Source organism: Sceloporus undulatus, chromosome 7, assembly GCF_019175285.1.
Source record: "Sceloporus undulatus isolate JIND9_A2432 ecotype Alabama chromosome 7, SceUnd_v1.1, whole genome shotgun sequence".
NCBI lineage: Eukaryota > Metazoa > Chordata > Lepidosauria > Squamata > Phrynosomatidae > Sceloporus > Sceloporus undulatus.
The window spans coordinates 13,875,050-13,894,158 of NC_056528.1; the positions used below are offsets into that span (position 1 = coordinate 13,875,050).

A 19,109-nucleotide genomic window follows, 5' to 3' on the forward strand; every position below is an offset into this window, starting at 1 on the left:
CTTCCAGATACGCTGCAGAAGTAAAGCAGTCTGACACCACTTTACCTGCCATGCCTCCATCCAACGAAGTCCTGGGATTTGTAGCTTGGCGAGGCCTTTCAGCCGGGTTTATCGGAGCGCTCTGGAGCCTCTCCAGACTACAACTCCTGAGGATGGGAATGGTTTTGGGGGAACTGCGTTTCGAAAGGCGTTGCACAAGGAGAGTACGAGGCAGCGCTGTGGAAATGCACATAGTTTCCAAATCCTTCCATAACCATTTGCCTTGCTTCTTCCTAGTGTCAACTTTTCCCAGCTTCCGGATGTCTCGGGAGACGAGATCCGCGTTCGCCTGGGAGGCGGCGGAGGTAAAGTCGTGCACCTCTTCTTTAAGCCCTTGGTTACGTCTGTCCATTAAAAACTATAATGCTGGGCAGGAGAGGGAAACGTTCAAACATTCAAACCCCAGGTGTAGGTTTTGGTGCAACTCAAAGCTCCTTCTTTGCAGCTCTTGAGCGATTGGGAGAGGAAAAAGTGCAAAGAGCATGTAGCCATATAATATTCTATAACCTCTTTCTGTGTCGCCTCTTGACCAGGATGATGTTAAGTTGGGTAAACATTCACGACTCCTGCAATTTTGCTATTAGTTTACTTTGTAGACCACGCACCACATAACCGAAAGCAGGTAACTTTTGTTTTTGTGGGGCCAAATTCGTATGGGATCTCTGGAAACGAAGCCTTATGGAGAACAATTTAGGGAGCTGGGCATGTTTATCTGGATATGACTGACAAATGTGGTTAAAAAGAAAACTAGAAACTGACCTGGTGAAAGAGAACATGATAAAACGGGGCCCAAGATGCAAAAAGAGAAATAGATTTGGAAGGAATACACGATACTCTTGGGAAAATGCTTAATATAAAGTATGACGTGGCCCCGGAAATATTTAGATGTTTACTTGTTTTAAAAGTAGTGTATGAGGAAATTAATAAAGAATTAACTTTAAAAAAAGAGAAGAGGACTGGGAGGTGATATGAGAGCCATCTCGAAAGGGATGTCATGTAGAAGATGGAGCAAACTTTTTTCCTGCTGCTCCAGAGATTAGAACCCAATGGATTCAGATGAAGAGTGAAGAGATTCCACTAAAGAATTAGAAAAACCTTTCCGCCATCAAAGCTTTTCAGTAGTGGAATGGACCGCCTTGGACAGTGGTGGAGTCTCCTATTTGGAGGTCTTTAAACAGTGGTTGGATGGGTATCTTTCAGGAGTGTTTTAGTTGTATGGCCGGGGTTTGGACTGGATGAGGTCTGTTCCAACTCTAAGATTCTATGGTGAGTGTAGGTTGCAGGTGGGGTTCGCAAATTTGCTGAAACCCCCAAATCTCTAAAATTAAGAAAGCGTTGCTCTCAATAAAGTTTCAGAATGTGTACTGAAGCTGCAGCCTGACTCGCTTTCCGTTGTCTCCCCGAACTTTCAGTGTTACCAGACGTGGCGGAAGACGCCGTGTCGCCCACCAGAGCACGGACAATGAAGGACTTTGAAAACGTAAGTGCCCGAATTGTGGCCATGTGCCAAGCACAGTTACCTGTACTGAGACTTTGTGATAATGTCTGGTTGGGTCTGTAGCAATAGCATTTACATTCTGTACCACTTATCAGTGCGCTCTGCACGCTCTAAGTGGTTTACAACGTCTAAGCCAAGCTGGGTACTTATTTTACTGACCTACAAAACCTTGGAGCCCTGCCTGGGATCGAACTCACAACCTTGTGGTTGCAGTACTGGCATTTAAGCACAAGGCTCCCAGGGCTCTGTAGCCAGGATATGAAAATATGTGGCCCTCCAGAAAGTTTGGGACTACAGCTCTTACTATTCCTCCCTAATGATTAGGTTGGCAAAGACTGCTGGGACTTATAGTCCAGTGTCTGGAAAGCTACACAGTCCCCATTCCTGGTTCATAGAAATGGTATTCCAGAGAAAAAAGGACTTGAATTTAATGACCAAATGTCTGTATAGATTAAATTAATTTTTTTAATCCTAGCTTCTATAACGTGAGAGCCCAAAGTGGGCCACGGATAATAAAATCAGTGTTAAAAGTGCTAAAAGAGTTGGAAGCAATTCAGCTCAACAGCAACTTGAGGAACTTCCCGTATTTCTTTTCAATCCATCCCTTTTAATTCAGAGCCATAAGGATTGGACCCTTTATTTTTCGGTGAAGGACAAAGCTGGTTGGAGGAGCAGTGCTGCTCCAGTCAAGCGGGGCCAGGAGTAACTTTAATACCTGCTCCAAGCCTTTCATTATACACAGGGATCAATATTTTATTAGCAAGGTATTAGATTTCTCTATTCAGGAAGCAACTGGCAAGCCGGGGGGTGGGAGTGTTGGGGGGACTGGTTCAGTTGCTTTATTTGAATGAATCTTTCATACCTGGCGCTCTTAAAAAATGTAAGAGGCCTTTCCTTTTCCTCTAATGCCATTCTCTGGTATTTTATCCTCTTCCTGGGGGAAGGTTAAGTCTCCTGCAATGAAAGACAATTGGACGGGAAGTCCTCCTCTGGGCGCAATGTGGGCCTTTATCTGCAAGCAGCTGACATTCAGAAACTTCAAAGCTGGGAGATCAATTTACTTGCTGCTGGTGGTTTCCCTGAGACTCCTCCGCAGTGTGCAGACGTGGTTTTGTTGGCTTCCTGCTGCAGCATCCCTCCCTGCCTCTTCTCTTCCAAAAACACTTAGTCGGGCATGCAAGACCCGTTGCCAGCTAGTTTTGGTTTCTCTCGTTTGGAAATGTTTTAAAAAACCCAATAATGGGAGCACCTATGATCAGGGATGGGCTGTCATCACGTCCCCATGACACTTAGGCTGCATCCGCATTGCAGAAATAATGCAGTTTGACACCACTTTAAGTGCCATGGCTCAATGCTATGGAATTCTAGGATTTCTAGTTTTGTGAGATATTTACCCTTCTCTCTCTGAGAGCTGTGATGCCACAACAAACTACAAATCCTAGGATTCCCCTCCTTAACTCTCCCCTCCTGCTAGGTTTTGGTCCCCCTTGAAAATTGCTCCCCTCTGTGTCACAATTAGCTTCAGAATCAAAAACCTCCCATTAGTTGCAATGGCAGGTTTGGGGGGGAAAAGGCTGATAAATACCCTAAAATCACCAGATCCTATCTGATCTTGGAAGCTAAACAGGGTCAGCTCTGGTTGGTCCCTGGATGAGGGACCACCACGGAATACCAGGTGCTGTAAGGATGTATTTCAGAGGAAGCAACTGGCCAAACCACCTCTGAGTATTCCTTGCCTAAGAAAACCCTACAAAATTCATGGCGTCACCAAAAGAAGACCAGCACATACATATATAGTTGAGACTAACCAACATGATGCCAGTCTAAATGCATCAGCAGAAAGTGTTTGTCCTGGCATAACTATTGCTCATAGAAGTTGAAATGGGAGGCTCAGTTCCCATCTTGTGACTCTGATGTGGTTGCAAATGTGATCTAGTGACCTTTGTAGGGCACGCATGTCATTGGTCCTTCTCTCCTCTTCCAGCAAATCATCGAGCTGCGAAAAGAGAACTTCAACCTTAAGCTGCGCATATATTTCCTGGAAGAACGTATACAGCAGAAATTTGACGGTTCCAACGAAGACATCTATCGGATTGTAGGTATTTTGAGATTGTCATGCGCAGTTTGGATGTTGGTGCTGTTGGGAGTATGCACATATTCCCTCCTCCACTTGCAAATTTCTTGTTTCTGATTTTGGTTCGGGGACAACACCAAGCTAACTAGCGTCCCAATATTGCGGCGGGAAATGGCTATTATTAATAACATCATGGCTTGGTGACTGGCTATGGCATGTCTCTTGTGGATGTTGTGGACCAAGATGTAAGGGATGGAACTGGTGTGGAGATGCAGAAAGGGAAAACTTGAGTGGTCCTTATCAGTCCTGGGGTCTCTACTCCTAGAGAGGCAGTTGCTTCTACCAGCAGATTTTGGTAGCTGGTGCCCTTTGGACAAGTTGAACTCAGAGCTCTAAGTAAGGGGCACACTGTCTGTGGAGGATGGGAATTATTGTCCAACACATTTAGCAGGGACTTGGATGAAGAGCCCTGCTTTAGCATTTCCTCCCAGGATATTTGCTCCAACCTGCCAGTCACTTTTCATTGCCTTTTACCCAGCTCTTGTTCATGATGTGTTGTTAAGTCAGCTTCAACTTCAGTGAGCCTATGAACTGGAGACCTCCAAAGGTTCATGCTATCAACAGTCCTATTCAGGTTTTGCAACCGCAGGGTTTCTTTGACTGAGTCAATCCATCTGTAATGGTGTCTTCCTCCTTTTTTATTGCCTTTTGCTTTTCCCAATGTTATTGGCCTTTTCCAGTGAGTCATGTCTTCTGCTGATACGTCCAAAGTATTACAGTCTCATGCTTCCAAAAAACTATGACAGTCTCGGCTTAGTCACCTTGGCTTCCAGTGATTTGCTCTCAGACCCATTTATTTTGTCTTTTTGATGCTAGGTTGACAAGGGTGGCAACTCCAGTTGAGATTTTCTCCTGAGCAGCTCTGTGTAGGAGTGCCGTCTGGGTGCTTCTTTTGCTTGCCATTTCTTCTTTTCTTCCTTCCCCTGGATCTGCTTGAGCATAATCTCTGGGCGTCGAAAAGTTTCATTGGTGCCGCTTTCATTATATTTCGACTCCGCGACGGGCAGTAATAAGGGGGTTTGCGTGACCTTTGTGCGATGTGTGGGATTACTTCTTAAATGTTTCAGTGCTGAAATAAAACAATTGCATTAGTAGGAGTCCTAATCAAAGAACTTCCTTCCCACTTAATCTAAATTGCTTGTTCGGTCTGACTCTCTCTTATCAGTAAAACAAAAGCTTTCTGAAATTACATTATGATCCTCCCACATCAAACTAACTCTGGCAGAAAGATGATTCATGTTAATAGAAGCTGTCTGCTTCTCTTACATGCATTTCTTCTGGTTCTTTGTTCTGCATGGCCATATGGAGGGGTGATCAAATGAAAGCAGGAGACAGTCCTAGGTTTTTTCTCCAGCTGTGGATTCCTCAAAAGGAGTACCAGTGATACAGCTGTTAAAACATACCGTAAAATGGTGGTAGAGAACTGTTATTCCTCTTTATATTCTGGATTACAGCTCCCACAGTCTCTTACTTTTGGCTGTACTAGTCGGACCTTCTGGGAGCTGAAGTCCCAGGCCCAGGTGGGACGTGTTCCTATGCCCCACTTAAAGCAATTACTTGTCCTTTTCAGATAAATGCTTTTATCAGAACCTATGATTTGAACTAGTTGTGGTTCATAATCCAAATCATGTTCTCAGTTTCCTAACCTGAATCTGGGAAACACTGGGTTTGCTTTTATTCTCCATCTCTCTGGGCCTCCAGCTTGACCTAGTATCATAGAGTTGGAAGGGACCACAAGGCCCATTGAGTCCAACCCCCTTCCCATGCAGGAACACGCAACTAAAGGACTCCTGAAAGATGACCATCCAATGTCTGTTGAAAGACCTCCAAAGATGGAGAGTCCACCACCCTCTAAGGCAATCCATTCCATTCTCAAACAGTTCTTAGAGTCAAGGAGTTCTTCCTAAAGTTTAGGTGGAATCTCTTGTAATTTGAATCCATTGGGTCATATTCTAATTTCTGGAACAGCAGAAAACAAGCTAGCTCCATCATCTACATGACATCCCATGAGATATTTTGAGATATGCCACCTCTCAGTCTTCTATTCTCCAAACTAAGCATACCCAGTTCCTTAAGTTGTTCCTCATAAGGCATCATTTCCAGATCTATGATCATCTTGGTTGCCCTTTTTTGGACACACTCCAGTTTGTCATCATGCCCAGAACTGGACACTATATTCCAGATTAGGTCTGACCAAAGCAGAAGACAGTGGTGCTACTCGTTCTCTGAACCTGGAAGTAGTACAGCTTACCTTTTTGAAACACAGCTGCCTCTGTAAGTAGAGCAGTGGTTGTAAGTGCTGAGAACAAACTTTGGCTTGCAAATGGGTTGCTTCAAACTTTTTGATTCCTACCAACTGCTGACTGTGGTGGATTGTCTTGAGTCGGAAATGGGCCTTAGATCTTATGTTCCCCATTTCCTGCATCACAACCTCATCTTCCAGGGTGAACATTTCACCAAAAGCTGCCTGTTCTAGGGTCTTTAAATAGCATCCAGGAGGGGGAAGGAAGGGGGTTTCTAGATATTAAAACAACCATGCGATCGTTATCTGCGTCTTTGTGACATGTCATTAAGTATACATGGTGCTGGAAAGTAGCTGGCAGCCAAGATGACAGGCAAATAGTCTCAAGAGACTGGAGCAGAGATAATGGAATTGATGTGGGTTGTGATTTATGAACAGAAGATTAAGCTTTCAGTCTTTCCCCACTTTGATTGAGAGCTGTTTTAAAATACTGTGTCGATTCTATCTGCTGACACCCAGAAAACAGTGGGAAAATTAGGTTCAAAGAGACTGATGTGTTGGGGAGATGGAGTGGTAATAATGGTGACAACCTCCAGATATGGTGGAGATGGCCAATCGTAGAGAAATGGATAGATTCCAGATAGGTGATGGGCAGTGTCAGTTCCATTAAGTTCCTTTTAAAACATCTAAACTATTTACTGGGATTCTTCAGAGATACTTAAAACAGCAATACTAGAGCTTAGAGTTACGCTTAAGAAGAATAAATCAAATGACACATGGAAGCCTGCTGTAACTGTGGAGTGGTGGGATGATGTCCAGGTATGCAGAACATCATCTTACCCCTCTTAAAGCGATAATAGATTTACAGTCTCCCTGTTTCAGTGGTTGGGACCTGGGTGGAGGTGGATATGATAATCTTCTGGAGCTGAGCTGAGCCATCTGGGCTGATCTTCACTCCCTCTTTCTTCCACTAGAATATTGAATTGAAAGTTGAACTGGAAAGCCTGAAACAAGAACTGCAGGAGCGGGAACAGCTGCTCATCAAGGCATCGTACGTATTGTCTCCTTTGGGGTGTGTTTGTTTCCTACCTTCTCCCCCTTTGAAGATGTGATGCCACCCTGAAAGGGGCTGCTCCCCCACCTCTATGTCCAGGGATTAGCCTTTTCAGTCTGCATTCCAGATGGCCTCTCCGATTAGGGCACCCTTTCTGGGTTTGGTATGGGGAGGGGGAGTCCCGGTCTTCCTCAAGAAGGACACATTTCCCTCTTTGCAAGGGCTGTCCAAATAACTTGAAGGTTTTTGGGTGAAATGGTGTTCACTCAGTGACAGGTCTGTTCCCACACTTGTCTGTGTGCAATATGACTGTGACTTTCTACTTAAGGGATCCCTGTTCCCATTATGCTGCCTTTTTCTGTTCCCATGTCCCCATACCCATCCTGTCTACTACCCTTCCCTGTGCCACTCTCCCATCTTAGAGCTAACCTGGTGTAGTGGTTTGAGCTTTGGACCAGGACTCTGGGTGACTAAGTTTTGACTCTTGACTCCACCATAGAAACTGACTGGGTGAACTTGGGCAAGTCACAATCTCTTAGTCTCAGAGAAAGGCAATGGCAGACCCCTCTTTGAACAAATCTTGCCAAGAAAGTCTTAGGGTCGCCATAGGTTGGAAATTATTTGTAGGCACCCGCCAACAACCCCTATTTGAAACATCTGTCCCTTGGCTCCATGTTTGCAGTACAGGTGGGCAGGAAGTATGTGGTTGGCTTATCTCTTCTGTAAACCTGAAGTTTAGAGGAGACTCTGCTTTACCTTTGCAGCAAGGCTCTGGAAAGCTTGGCTCAAGGTGGTGATGCTGAGATCCAGCGTCTGAAGGAGGAAGCTCAGAAGAAGGTCCAGGAAGTGGAAGAGAACTTGACTAGCAGGATCAATCGTTTGGAAGAGGTGAGTCAATGGGTTTTGTTGGGTCATTGGCTTCTTCTGTAGTGTTTTTCCTCATAGAACCAGACTCCAGCCAGAATAGTGAATTGTTGGGGAAGTTGTAGTCCCGAACATCTGGAGGATACTAGGTTTCTTATAACATTGTGTGAGATGGATATTTTTTAGACATCTTTGGCTGTTCTTTGGCTTCTGAGCCATTCTGGGTCTTCTGAGCCTCGGCACTTCATCACTGATTGTGTATCTCTTGTGTTTTGGGCCCAGGATCTCAAAATGGCGCATGATGAAGCAGAGAAGGCCTTTGCGATGACAGAACGGGAAAGAGTTTTGAGACTGACTGCTGAGCAGCAACTGTCTTTGATTACAAATATGCAGCCGAGGGATCTGGATGTGATGGTAGCCCTCGAAGAGAAGGACAGGTGAGACCCCTCATTGTTGGTGAGCTCATTGTAGTCCTGATTTTCCAAGTTGTCCTTCTCTGTGGGCATGTCCAGATGTAATAAGATGCCCTGGTTTCTTGCTGTGAGAATGGTGGAAAGACCAAACTTTATATGCTGCTTGACTTGCATCTTTCTTCTCAGAGGAGAAGATCAGAAATTTCCACTTTCATTTGTTAATGCATAACAATTTCCTTTAATATCCAGACTTGAGAATTTTGTGTGGATGTCTCTGTCTGTCTTTGAAGAGCAGAATAAAGGGATGTGATTTAGGTCAGCATTTGTATCCCTGAGACTAGTTAGGTATTAATTTTCCACTTTTGTTGATCACTCACCATCACAAGCCTTGGCTGGGCTTGTTTCAGGCCTGCAAAAGAAAAGAGGCCCATCCATTAGGGATACCTCTTTTACTTCATCTTGCTCCCTCCTGCTCCACCTGTATTGTAATGTTTTAGCATTGACCTTTCAGACATAGAGAGCAACAGCGCCTGTCACTGAAAAATCAAGAAGCTCTGATCCGAAGCTTGGAAGAGGCCAAGTCTCAGAGGCAATCTGTGGAGGAGAGTTTGCTGGCAGAAAAAATCCAAGAGCGTACAATGGCTTTGATGCGGGAGAAAGAGCAGGAACTAGAGGTGAGGAGACTGTCAGAAAAGCAGAGTTATTTCCAAAATGGTGGTGTGCCCTCTCTGAAGACTTTCACTGTTCTTTCAATGGGTAGTTAAGACGTGGTGATTCCAATGGGCATTGGAACTGGCATTGAGCTGTACCTTTCTTATTATTTCTTTTAGCAAAATTGTGGTATGTCTTACCCACTTGAAAGGCTGATTCAGACTAAAAAGCAGATAATTAAACATCTGTGGATGCATCTGTTACTATTTGTTAACATGTATTTTAAACTTGATTTTTAATTATCCCCCTTAAAAGTGCCTTGTGCAATTTAAATGCAGAAAGAAATTTAAAACACACAATAATATTAATAATCTTTCCAACATGTTAGTATGTATCCTCTCCTCCTTTCCCTCTACCTCGCCGTTTATAGCTTTGGGAATGTTGTGGGATAAAGCATAGCTCAAAATCTTCAGTCCTGAGGTTTGCAATTTAAAGTTCTGGTCCTCATGGTTTCAGGTTCTTGCTGAGCTGGTTGTTAGAACTATAAGAACCTGCATCGTAATCTGTTTGTTGTTCCTGACTTGGCTGGAGGTAAAACATGGCTATTTTCTTTTTGTAGGGTCTCAGAACAGAATTCAGCAACGAGAAAGGTGACTTAGAAAAAAGGATTCAGGTATGTTTTGGCCAAACATTTGCTGTTTCTCCTCTTACATGTTTTGGAGGAGGATTAAGTCAGAATTTAATGGATGCTGATGCTGACTATTATTACTATCCCACCTTTTCCCCAATTTGGGATTCAGGGTGGTTTACAAAAGACAAAAGAGATACAGCTAAAAATTTACATTATACAAAAGTTAAATATAGTATAAATATTATAAATATAATATATATTAAGTGTGTGTGTGTGTGTCTATATATAATTATAAAAATATGTCACATAATAATGTATAATGCAAAATATGATTAAACTAACATCAGAATATATGGCGGTCAACTTGCATCTGGGCCGAACAATTTGAAGCTGTAGGTTGGAATGGAAAGGGTCTGTATGATGCTATATTATACACAAAAGTCCCTGCACTTAGAAAAGGAGAGATGAGGTTCTCATTTATTCTCTGTTACATTCCACCTTTTTGCATGCAATATTTTTTTGAGAGGCAGGAGGAACAAGAAAGACCCCTCCTGGAGTCTGAAGCACTAAAGCCCAGCTATAAACTTATGAACTTGTCTGCTATTGTAACATGTGTGGGGTGTGTGTGTGTGGCATTTTTAAAAATAGGACAATGGCATGCTTTTCTTTTCAAATCTTCAGTCACTCCAGGAGGAACTTCGTGAACGAGAGACAGAGCTTTCTGTGGAAAAGAGAAATGCTCTGAAACGAGACAAAACTATCCAGGGATTAACCCTTGCTCTAAAAACCAGGGAAAATGAGGTATGTGGATTAAATGCTGTTTCTGAAAGTGCTTAAGCTGGGTGCCCTAGAAATAGAAGACGGAAGGAAGCAAAAGGGAGACAGGCGATGAAGTCTTGGGTGTATAAAGATGAAGGAGAGCTGTTTCTGGATCAGCCCCAAGGCCTGCCTTGTCTAGCATCCCCAGTGGTCAGCCAGATGGGACATCCATAACTTGGTTGTGAAATGTGGAGCCCTTTCCTACTGTTGCTTTCCAGCGGCTGGTATTTAGGAGGCTGCATCTTCTGAAAATGGAGAGCTGAGATCTTGCATCAAACACCTGGGCATGATGTTGTGGCTATGCTTTCATCTTCCTAACTGACCCCTGAAACCCACCTTCAAAGCCAGTCAGCCATCTGTAGTGATGGAGGTCTGTGCTGTTGGTGAGTGGGGTTCTGTGTGATGACATGGCCATCCCTCTCCCTCCAGCAAATGATGCTCAAGGAAGCGAAGCAGGGATCCTCTTCTGGTCCATCTGGACCAGTACTGTCAACTGACTGTCAGTGCCTCTCCCTGGTTTTGAGCAGGATTTTTTCCTAGGCCTCTGTGGAGATCCTTGGTATTCCCTGGTGGTCTCCTATCCAAGCAGTAACCAGGCTGACTTTGCCTGGCTTCCAAAATCAGGGTTGGAAGATTGATATGATGGGGAGATATGAAGTAAATGTGTAATTGCCAGCTTTCCTTTTCACTTCTTATCCTTACCCCTTGGCTCTTGAGTTTGTTTTCTTTCTTTCTGCTTTTATCCCACCTCAAAGAATGAAGAACTTAGTTCTGAAATTGAAGGTTTAACTGCATCGTTGGCGAAGGCCAGAGAAGCCACCCATAAAGTTCAGATGCAGAAATTCAAGGTAAGACGTTAAGGATTATTGTTACGGTTGCTCTCTGGAATATTCCCAGGCAGAAATGTGTGCTTTGCCTGACTGGGTTCTTGGAATGAGGAATGTTGGTTAATGAAGCTGTTAAATACGGTTGCTCAGAGGCCTGGCTGTCACTCTTCCTTTTCTTCCCCTCCACATAATATGCTTATCTTTGACTGCAGTGCTTTCTCCTTTGGGATAGCCCACTATGGACCTATTTTGAGAGTCCCTTTGGCAGGAGGTTTTGGTAGCCTCCTCACGTCAGCTGTGTCCATGCTCAGGATGGACATCTAGCAGTGCTTTTTTGATAGGAAGAAAATTTTCAAGAAGAGACTGTGACATGCATCTCACTTACATGTGTAATCTCTTTCTGGGCTGTATCACTTCAGAATACAAGTGGGAAGGGGAATACCCCAGATAAAAATGTAGACTCCCAGCATATAGAAAGCTAGTGTATCAGGGGGAACTCTGAGCTACAACTCTTCCCCAAGCGTACTAGTTTCCTACATGTGTTGCTTTCTCTCATCTGTATTTGCATTTATTATTTCACTGTCTATATTCTGTCGTGTCCAATAGCTGGTGCTTTGAGGAACAGTCTTATCATTCATCAGCGGTACAGCCCAGACACAAGTTTCCCAATGTGAATTCGATGCAGTACAGAGGAAGGAAATCAATACGTGTAGAAAACTGGTATGGTTGTCTCTTCTGCAAGATCGGTTTGAATATTTTTTTTGTGGCTTGGCTCATCCGTAAACCATAATTTTGACAACTGGGGCCTATCTTACGTGAAAAATTATATGTCACTGAAGAGCTGTGAAAGGCAGAAAAGGAAAAAAACATAGACAAGAAGATGGACTTCTACATTGTGTAAGTTGCACTGATGGCTACAGAAGTTACTGTTTTTTTTGTTCTAGGGTGCTGAAGATTCTCAGGTTCTCTTGCTGGAGAAAGAAAGCCGCCTGGCAGACTTGAGATCGGAAAACCTGACCAAAGACACCGAGAACCGTAAACTCCAAAGGCGAGTTAAGAGGGCCGAACAAGAGCTGAGCGATTTGCGTCTTGAGAAGGAGATGCTGGTGAAGGAGTTGGAGGAAACCCAGCTGCAGAAGAGCAGAAGTGACAAAAGCATTAATGTGAGTGTTCCCTTTTCTTCTTTGTTGAAGAAGGAAATTTAAAAGCAGTGTGTAATAACTTCCTCCAGATGAGTAGAAATGGCTTTCTTGTGCTGAAATTCTCCTAGACATTGTGTAGAATGTAAAACACCACCAGTGTACTTATGCAAGAGATCCAGTTTGGGATGGCACAGGTCTGATGGGCACGGAGGGCTCTTTCCCAGTGCTCCAATCCACAGCCAACCAGTGACCATGTGTTTCAGGATGGCAGAGGTGTGTGTGTGTGTGTGTGTGTGTGTGTGTGTGTGTGCCTGGCTGCCATTGTGTTAGGCAGTGGTTACGCAGACGTAAGTCAGGTAGAAGAGTCTGGAAAAAGGGTTGGCTTCAAATTGGTTGAAATCAATTCAGTTTGACTAATTGTGTGGGATCCTAGGTAGAGATTCCTCCAAGACTAGACATCAGTATCTCTAACTTCATGGCGGCGTGACATGCATCTCTCCATTTGCCATAGCTGCTATGTGCCTCTGACTTAAGGCAAGCCTAACCCAGGGTTTTCTCAGCCAGCTTTATTCAGTTTGCCATTGCCTCCAAGGCTGACACAGTGCGACTTGTTTGAGGTCACTCATAGGGATTCCATAGCTGAGCAAGCATTTGAACCCTGGATTCCTTGGGTCTTAGTACAGCACTTGTACCACTACAACATGCTGGCTCCCCCCCCCCCTTTTTTTTTTTTTTTGTGCAGAAATCAGGCACCTTGCCTCTACTTTATACATGAACAGGTATGGCCATTTGCAGTATTGCTTGAAGCCACCAGAGGGGTATCTCAGTCCATAGATGAGCAGTCAAGTCTTCCACCCCTCCATTCGCCTCCTTTGCATAATCCACTTATGTCTGACTGAATAACAGATGTGGTCTCTTGTCTCCTCTGGTTCTCTGAATTTCTTTCCTGTGGGATGCACCTCTGAGAAACTGCACAGACAGCTTCTGCCGCTCTGGCGGGTGTGGATGTCTGAGAAAAGCTTCTCGTGGCCTGGAGCTGGGGTTTGGATTGTCTGTAATTGCCGTCATTGGCATATGTGTTTTTGCAGCATCTTGGGCACCAGACTGCCTTGGGTTGGAGAAGTTAGACATCCTCCCTCCAACATGGCTCTCTTCATTGTGTGGGAGCTGCAAGTTGCCCTTTTGTCTGTCAACTAGAATAAACATAATATATGTGGGCTTAGTGGTAACAACTGTATTGGAGTTCAGAAGTAGAACTGGGCTGAGGGATGTGTGTTCCCATCAGCAGCTCCCATCAGCCCTGGCCAGTATGGACATAGTCTTAAGCTTCCAATAGCTGATAAATTCCTGATGTGTTTATCAGGAGAGAAAAGGAGACTCAGAAACAATCCCCATTGCTACTGACAGCCATTGACCGGAGCCAGCAAGTGAAGTTTCCCAACCTGAGTGAGAAGCGACCTGGAAACTTCTATGGGACCTTTGAGCCTACACTTCCGTCTCACTGGTCCAGGAGGAGGCGAACAAGAACAACATTGACTTGTGAACTACCAGTTCAAATTCAGAGTGGTTCCGGCATCACATTTTGTGAGGATGCAGCCTGTTGCAACTGGGACCGGCTTGCTTCCTCAACAAGACTTTTGATTAGTTTGCTGGACCTTCTAGCACATTTTCCCCAGTTGTAGCATGTTTCAGGTTCATTAAAGTCTAATGAATGGAGTTGCCAGCTAAGGATGAGGGAATTGGGGCTGCTAAAAAGTTCTTGAGTTCCTTGTGAGAGTTCATTTTTTCAGCACAGAATAAAAAGGGATGGGCAGAATCTTCCTGGTAGTGAATTGCTGCTCCTAGAGACTTCCACAAGAGGCAATTCAGAAATGGTTTTCCAAGGGAATTGGGAGCCCCACAGCAAGCCTTGGTGGGCCATATACACAACCAGGGCCTCATGTTGCTTGCCCCAGTTTTGGGGGTCAAATGGTTCACCAAAATCGCCAAACCCCCTAAAAGAAAGGCTTTGCCTCCATTCTGAATGCTTGAAAGCATTCACCCTCTATTCTTCTTAGGCCCCATATTGGCATTGTATGGGTTTCTTTTCCTTTTTAACATTGACTCGAAATGTTGTGTTTAAGGGGTGGGAGGAGGAAAATCTGAAAGAGCACTTCAGTGAGAGGGTTACACGGTAGCAAAGGAGTAGGTACACCTCATTCAGAGCTATGGATTTTTGGGTTGCCTACTTTTCGCGGCATTAAAGCAGTCGCAGCTAAAGTTCAGTTTAAAAATAGCTCAAATGCCATCTGATTGAGCTAAGCCTACTGAAGTGAAGATTACTTGGTAGCATTATGCGTATAAATCGACAGAAGTATATGGCCGCTCTGTTTCCGACAGGTCTCCTGCGTCTTCGTAGGAGAGGACACAGTCTCATGCGGCGCTCAGCCAATTCCCCGAAGTGACGGAAACCTCTTGATTAAAAGAGTAACCCTGATTAATGAAATTGAAAAGAAAGCTCAAACTCTTGAATATGCCTGCTCCAAAATTGGCGGTGGAAAATGCCTTCTTAAACCGAGTATTAAAACAAGAGAACAAGGAGTGTGACGCATACGTTTATTTTCTAAAGCAGGGTTGGAGCAACTCTAAATGGTCTGGACCATCTCTCTTGTCCAAAGTGGAAGGAGATGGATGTCCTCCATTTTTCAAAATGATTTTGCAAAACCCTGGTCTAAATCTTGTTGCAAAGGGACCTTGCAGCACCTTGAGCCTAATTGTGCAAAAGTAGTTATAGCACAAACTTTTGTAGACTTGGTCTTCTTCCTCAGATGCTTCTGTTAGTCTGCAGTATAGTAGACTCATTGAATCAGTTGAATTTACTTCTGGGTTGATTTAGCATTTGTTGGGGATTTAGACTTTCTGGAAGAGTTGGAGAGGAGTGATAGTTATCTCTCATGTTCATCCTGTGCATGTGTTTGACATGCTTAAGGGGCGCATAATGTAACAACAGCATTTACCATTTAATCAAGCAGGCCTCTAGCAAATAATAATAGTATCTTTTCCGTCACTGAAATTTCTCAGGCAGGGTTCTGTGCAAGTTCAACTCACTCTATAGCGATATACTGTATAAGGATGTTTCTGACCTAGAACGCTTGGGAAACTATGCCTTCATTAGAATGGTGCAATCCTGCCCTTCACTTGTGAAAATGTCAGCACTTTTCAGAACAAGGGAGAGAAGATATTTAAAGATCAGGAAAAATCGGGGCCTGATTTGGTCTTGAGGGAATGCACTTCGACTGTAGTCCAGTCCAGGAACCCAGTCCGTTGGGGTGGCATCTAGTTCATTGTGTGGACCTTGGTGAAGGACAGCTTGGATAAGTCCTGTTCCTAGAGAAAAGCAAGATTCAAAACAAGGCGTGTGCTACGGTTTCTTATATTAGTCCTCAAAGCTCTTTAAACGGAGCCAGAAGCACAGAGCGGAAGGAGTTTGGGAGAGTGGAAATAGGATAGGTGCCGACTCTGCTCCGAGGATATTTACCTGGCTACCATTTGATTTGTTGCTTGACCAGTTCGCTCTCCCTGGAAATGTTTGCCCAGAGGACCTGAGCCCTTGTTAAATGGAGCATGGTATTTTCAGAATTGGAACCTTGTGCTGCTTGTTATATGGATCCATGAACTCCTGTCATAGCATGGCAATGGAGATGTTTCCCTGGGACCCTGGGTGCAAAATGTTGGCCCATTAAGGTGGCAGATGAGAGAGAAGTGGGGTAGGAAGAGTCTTATTTTCTTCTTCAACAAGCAGGGACTCATTGGAAGGCCGTGATGCAAGATCTTTGTGAGCAAACGGAGCCATCCTATGCGCTATTAATATGAGATTGGCAGCTCAGCCGCGTTGCCACTCCATAAAGCAAGCAAAATTGAACTGCGCCAATTCTTGCTCCTTTACATTTGAAGATGGAGAGATAATCACAGCTATTGGCTGGGAAATGAAATGATCTCTGAAACAAGCAATGTAAGATGGGCAACATCTGCATAGATCTGGGCAGAAGAGAAAGCTGAAGCAGGGGGGCAGCAGAGATGGTAGCTTATTTTTTGAAAGGAAACTTTTTGATAATCAAATATTAGCTGGATTTTGTTATAATTTGTTGTAAACCATCTTAGGTCTTGTGCTGGGAGGTTAGTCGGATATTAATTAATTATTTAAAATGTTTTTTTCCCCTCCTTGTGGTCAAGAAATTTAGTTTTGCCAACCCGGTTCTCTCGTCTGCCTTCTGAGAAGTTGACCCAATAATGAATCTCCTTAGTGCTGTGTCTGTGCAATGCATTCCACATGTCTTTCTTCCCTCTTCCCCCCCTGCTGAGCTTTAATGTTGTACAGCTTTGGCTGGATTTCACACATATTATGAAATCCCCCGAGACTGCCGAACAAAACGCAGCCTCGCCAAGGAGACAAAGCTCCTCCAACAAAGTATTAAAAAAGAACTGAGCAGGAATCAGGGAGAGGACTGTTTTTGGGTCCGGGAAGCAGAGCGTTAGCTTTTCTTCATCAAATCCCCAAATTCAAGCATTCTTCCAGGATACCGAGCTTTGGAACACTTTCGCCAGCTATTTTGCTTTGACCTAAATCCAGCTGATTTAATAAAACACCCATCTGTCCGTAATCATTGCCTTTGATCAATTGGTTGGGAATGGACAGTGGTTTGACGTTACATACCCTCCAACTGTCCAGACTAATCCTCTGCTCTCCCACTTTCTTTACCTGCTTTCTTTACCTGCTCTTCTCATTTCCCTCTTTGTCCACAGCTATTGCTGCAAACTGAGTAAAATGCAAAAGAAATTTGCTCTCATTAACTCAGCGGAGAGAGAGGAGAAGAGGGGGCAAAATCCCTTCCCAGGAGGCTCAAGCAAAAGCAAACTGCTGCAGCATCTCATAGTTTATCTGTTCTACCTCATTAATATCTTTGGCACGTTGACCACATTATCCTGGTTTTCATGTGCGAAATGCAGGAGCCTATGGTTTTATTATGTACTCGCTGTCTCCCCTCGCCGCCTCCCGGTCTGAACTGAAATATAGGATTGGCTGCTTCATATTTTAATTATTCATCCCTCTCCCCCTTTCAGCGTTTAGGTTTGAACAGGGGGGAGGGCAGTTGATCTGACCTTCAGCTTGCATTTGTTAAATGCCGGGTTCCCCATTCATTTACTAAGTTCAACAGTTATTAATCACTAAGCGGTCCCAGGGGATGGCAGGGCTTTGGTGGAAGGAGCTGGAGTGTTCTTTTAGCTGATGTGTAGAAACCAATTGACTTTCTCCTAAGTGCTCTTGTGATGGATGGTTGTGGTGGTTCCATAGGAACTGGGTTCTGCAGAAATACAATGCAAATAAAATTTCAGCTAAGGTTTGAAAACCTGTGGTCTCAGTTGCAAAAAGCAGGCGCTGGAAATTGTTGAGGTGATGTAACCGGAATAGGTTTGCTTAATTTCTTTCTTACGTGCCTGTCCTGGGTTTCTTCTGTCGCAGAGCATGGGACGGGTATACATTTCACCCACCCGGGTGAGATGATGAGAGTTTGGGCACATATTTGTGGGCACACGTCTTCCTAGATACAGCTTATCACTTCTTCCTAGGTTAGCATGCTTAGTATCATACCCCATGGATGTTTATTGTCCACATGCCTTTCCAAGTGTTTAATGGTGTTCTTGCAATCTCCCAGGAGCACAAAAGCCGTGAAAATTTGGCCACAATAACTCTTGCTTGAAAGGATTTCTACAGCTTGGTTTTAACCACAAGTTGTGTTACAGTGTACATTTTTCTTCTTCTTCTTCTTTACTTGTCTCCCTTACATCTCCCCCTCTCTTGCCCTCGTTTTTTGTTTTGGTCAGGACCTTAGAAACCAGCTGGAGAAAACTCAGGACGAAATGATTGAAAAAGAGAAGGCAATGGAGCATCATTACAGTGTCCTCTTGAGCGAATGCAATCAGAAATTGCAGAACCAGGAATTGGTCATCGCACGCCTCACAGCCAGCATTGCTCAGAAGGATGAGATGCTCCAGGTAGGTAAAGTGAAAGATGGATGTTTTAATGGATGTTGTTGCAGGATAGAGTGATAGATAAATCTCTCTTTCTCCCTCTCTCTCTGTAAACTTCACATATACACACAGAGATGCAGTTAACATACAGAATGTAATATACATTAAGCAGAATGTTTTGGCTTCGACCATCTTCAGTTGACAAAGATGAAACTTGTGTGTATTGACTTAAAGGAACAGGTGATAGAGATTCATGCTGCCCTTCGGTCCCTTAAAGTGTGTTGGTTGTATACTCCCTTGGGGAAGGTTAGTGATTCCTTGGGGAAGGATTTGTATCAGAAGGCTGTAAGTTCACTCCCCAGCATCTCCACACACAGCTGGGGAAAAAGTATCTTTCAAAATTATTGGACAACTCATGTTCAGGTTGGTGACTGACTTCAAAAACCTTTCCATTTTCCAGGCTCAGTTCAAATGACCCTAATCTTTAAAGGCTCAAGTCCTGTTGAAGGATGGTGGGAAGCTGTCAGAGAAAGGGCCTTCTTGGTGGTAGTTCCCAACCTGTGAGACAGTCTCCCGGTGAGACTTCCTTATTGGGATGCTGATTTATCATCAGATTAAAAAACATTTTGCTTTCCCCAGGCTTTTAAATTGATAGTTGAATCCCTTTTATCTGCACTGATGGATTTACTTGGCTCCTTATAGATGTTACTGCTTTAATATCTTGGTATGATTTTAGTTAACTGTTCCTTGATGTGTAATGAATAAAAGTGAGTCCTGTCTGTCTCT

At 44.0% G+C, this 19,109-nt stretch overlaps 1 protein-coding gene across 4 annotated transcripts in view; it reads left to right on the forward strand.

Moving 5' to 3' along the window:
• The window catches only part of CDK5RAP2 (CDK5 regulatory subunit associated protein 2), a 63,698-nt gene that overhangs the window by 1,011 nt on the left and 43,578 nt on the right, over positions 1-19,109 (forward strand). For all 4 annotated transcript variants that reach the window (XM_042479024.1, XM_042479023.1, XM_042479021.1 and 1 more), the window contains exons 2-13: positions 277-344; positions 1,452-1,519; positions 3,522-3,632; positions 6,888-6,964; positions 7,732-7,855; positions 8,114-8,268; positions 8,756-8,918; positions 9,515-9,568; positions 10,208-10,327; positions 11,101-11,193; positions 12,117-12,335; positions 18,177-18,347. In XM_042479024.1, the coding sequence (XP_042334958.1) occupies positions 277-344; positions 1,452-1,519; positions 3,522-3,632; positions 6,888-6,964; positions 7,732-7,855; positions 8,114-8,268; positions 8,756-8,918; positions 9,515-9,568; positions 10,208-10,327; positions 11,101-11,193; positions 12,117-12,335; positions 18,177-18,347 (1,423 nt within the window). The remainder of the gene's footprint in view (positions 1-276; positions 345-1,451; positions 1,520-3,521; positions 3,633-6,887; positions 6,965-7,731; positions 7,856-8,113; positions 8,269-8,755; positions 8,919-9,514; positions 9,569-10,207; positions 10,328-11,100; positions 11,194-12,116; positions 12,336-18,176; positions 18,348-19,109) is intronic.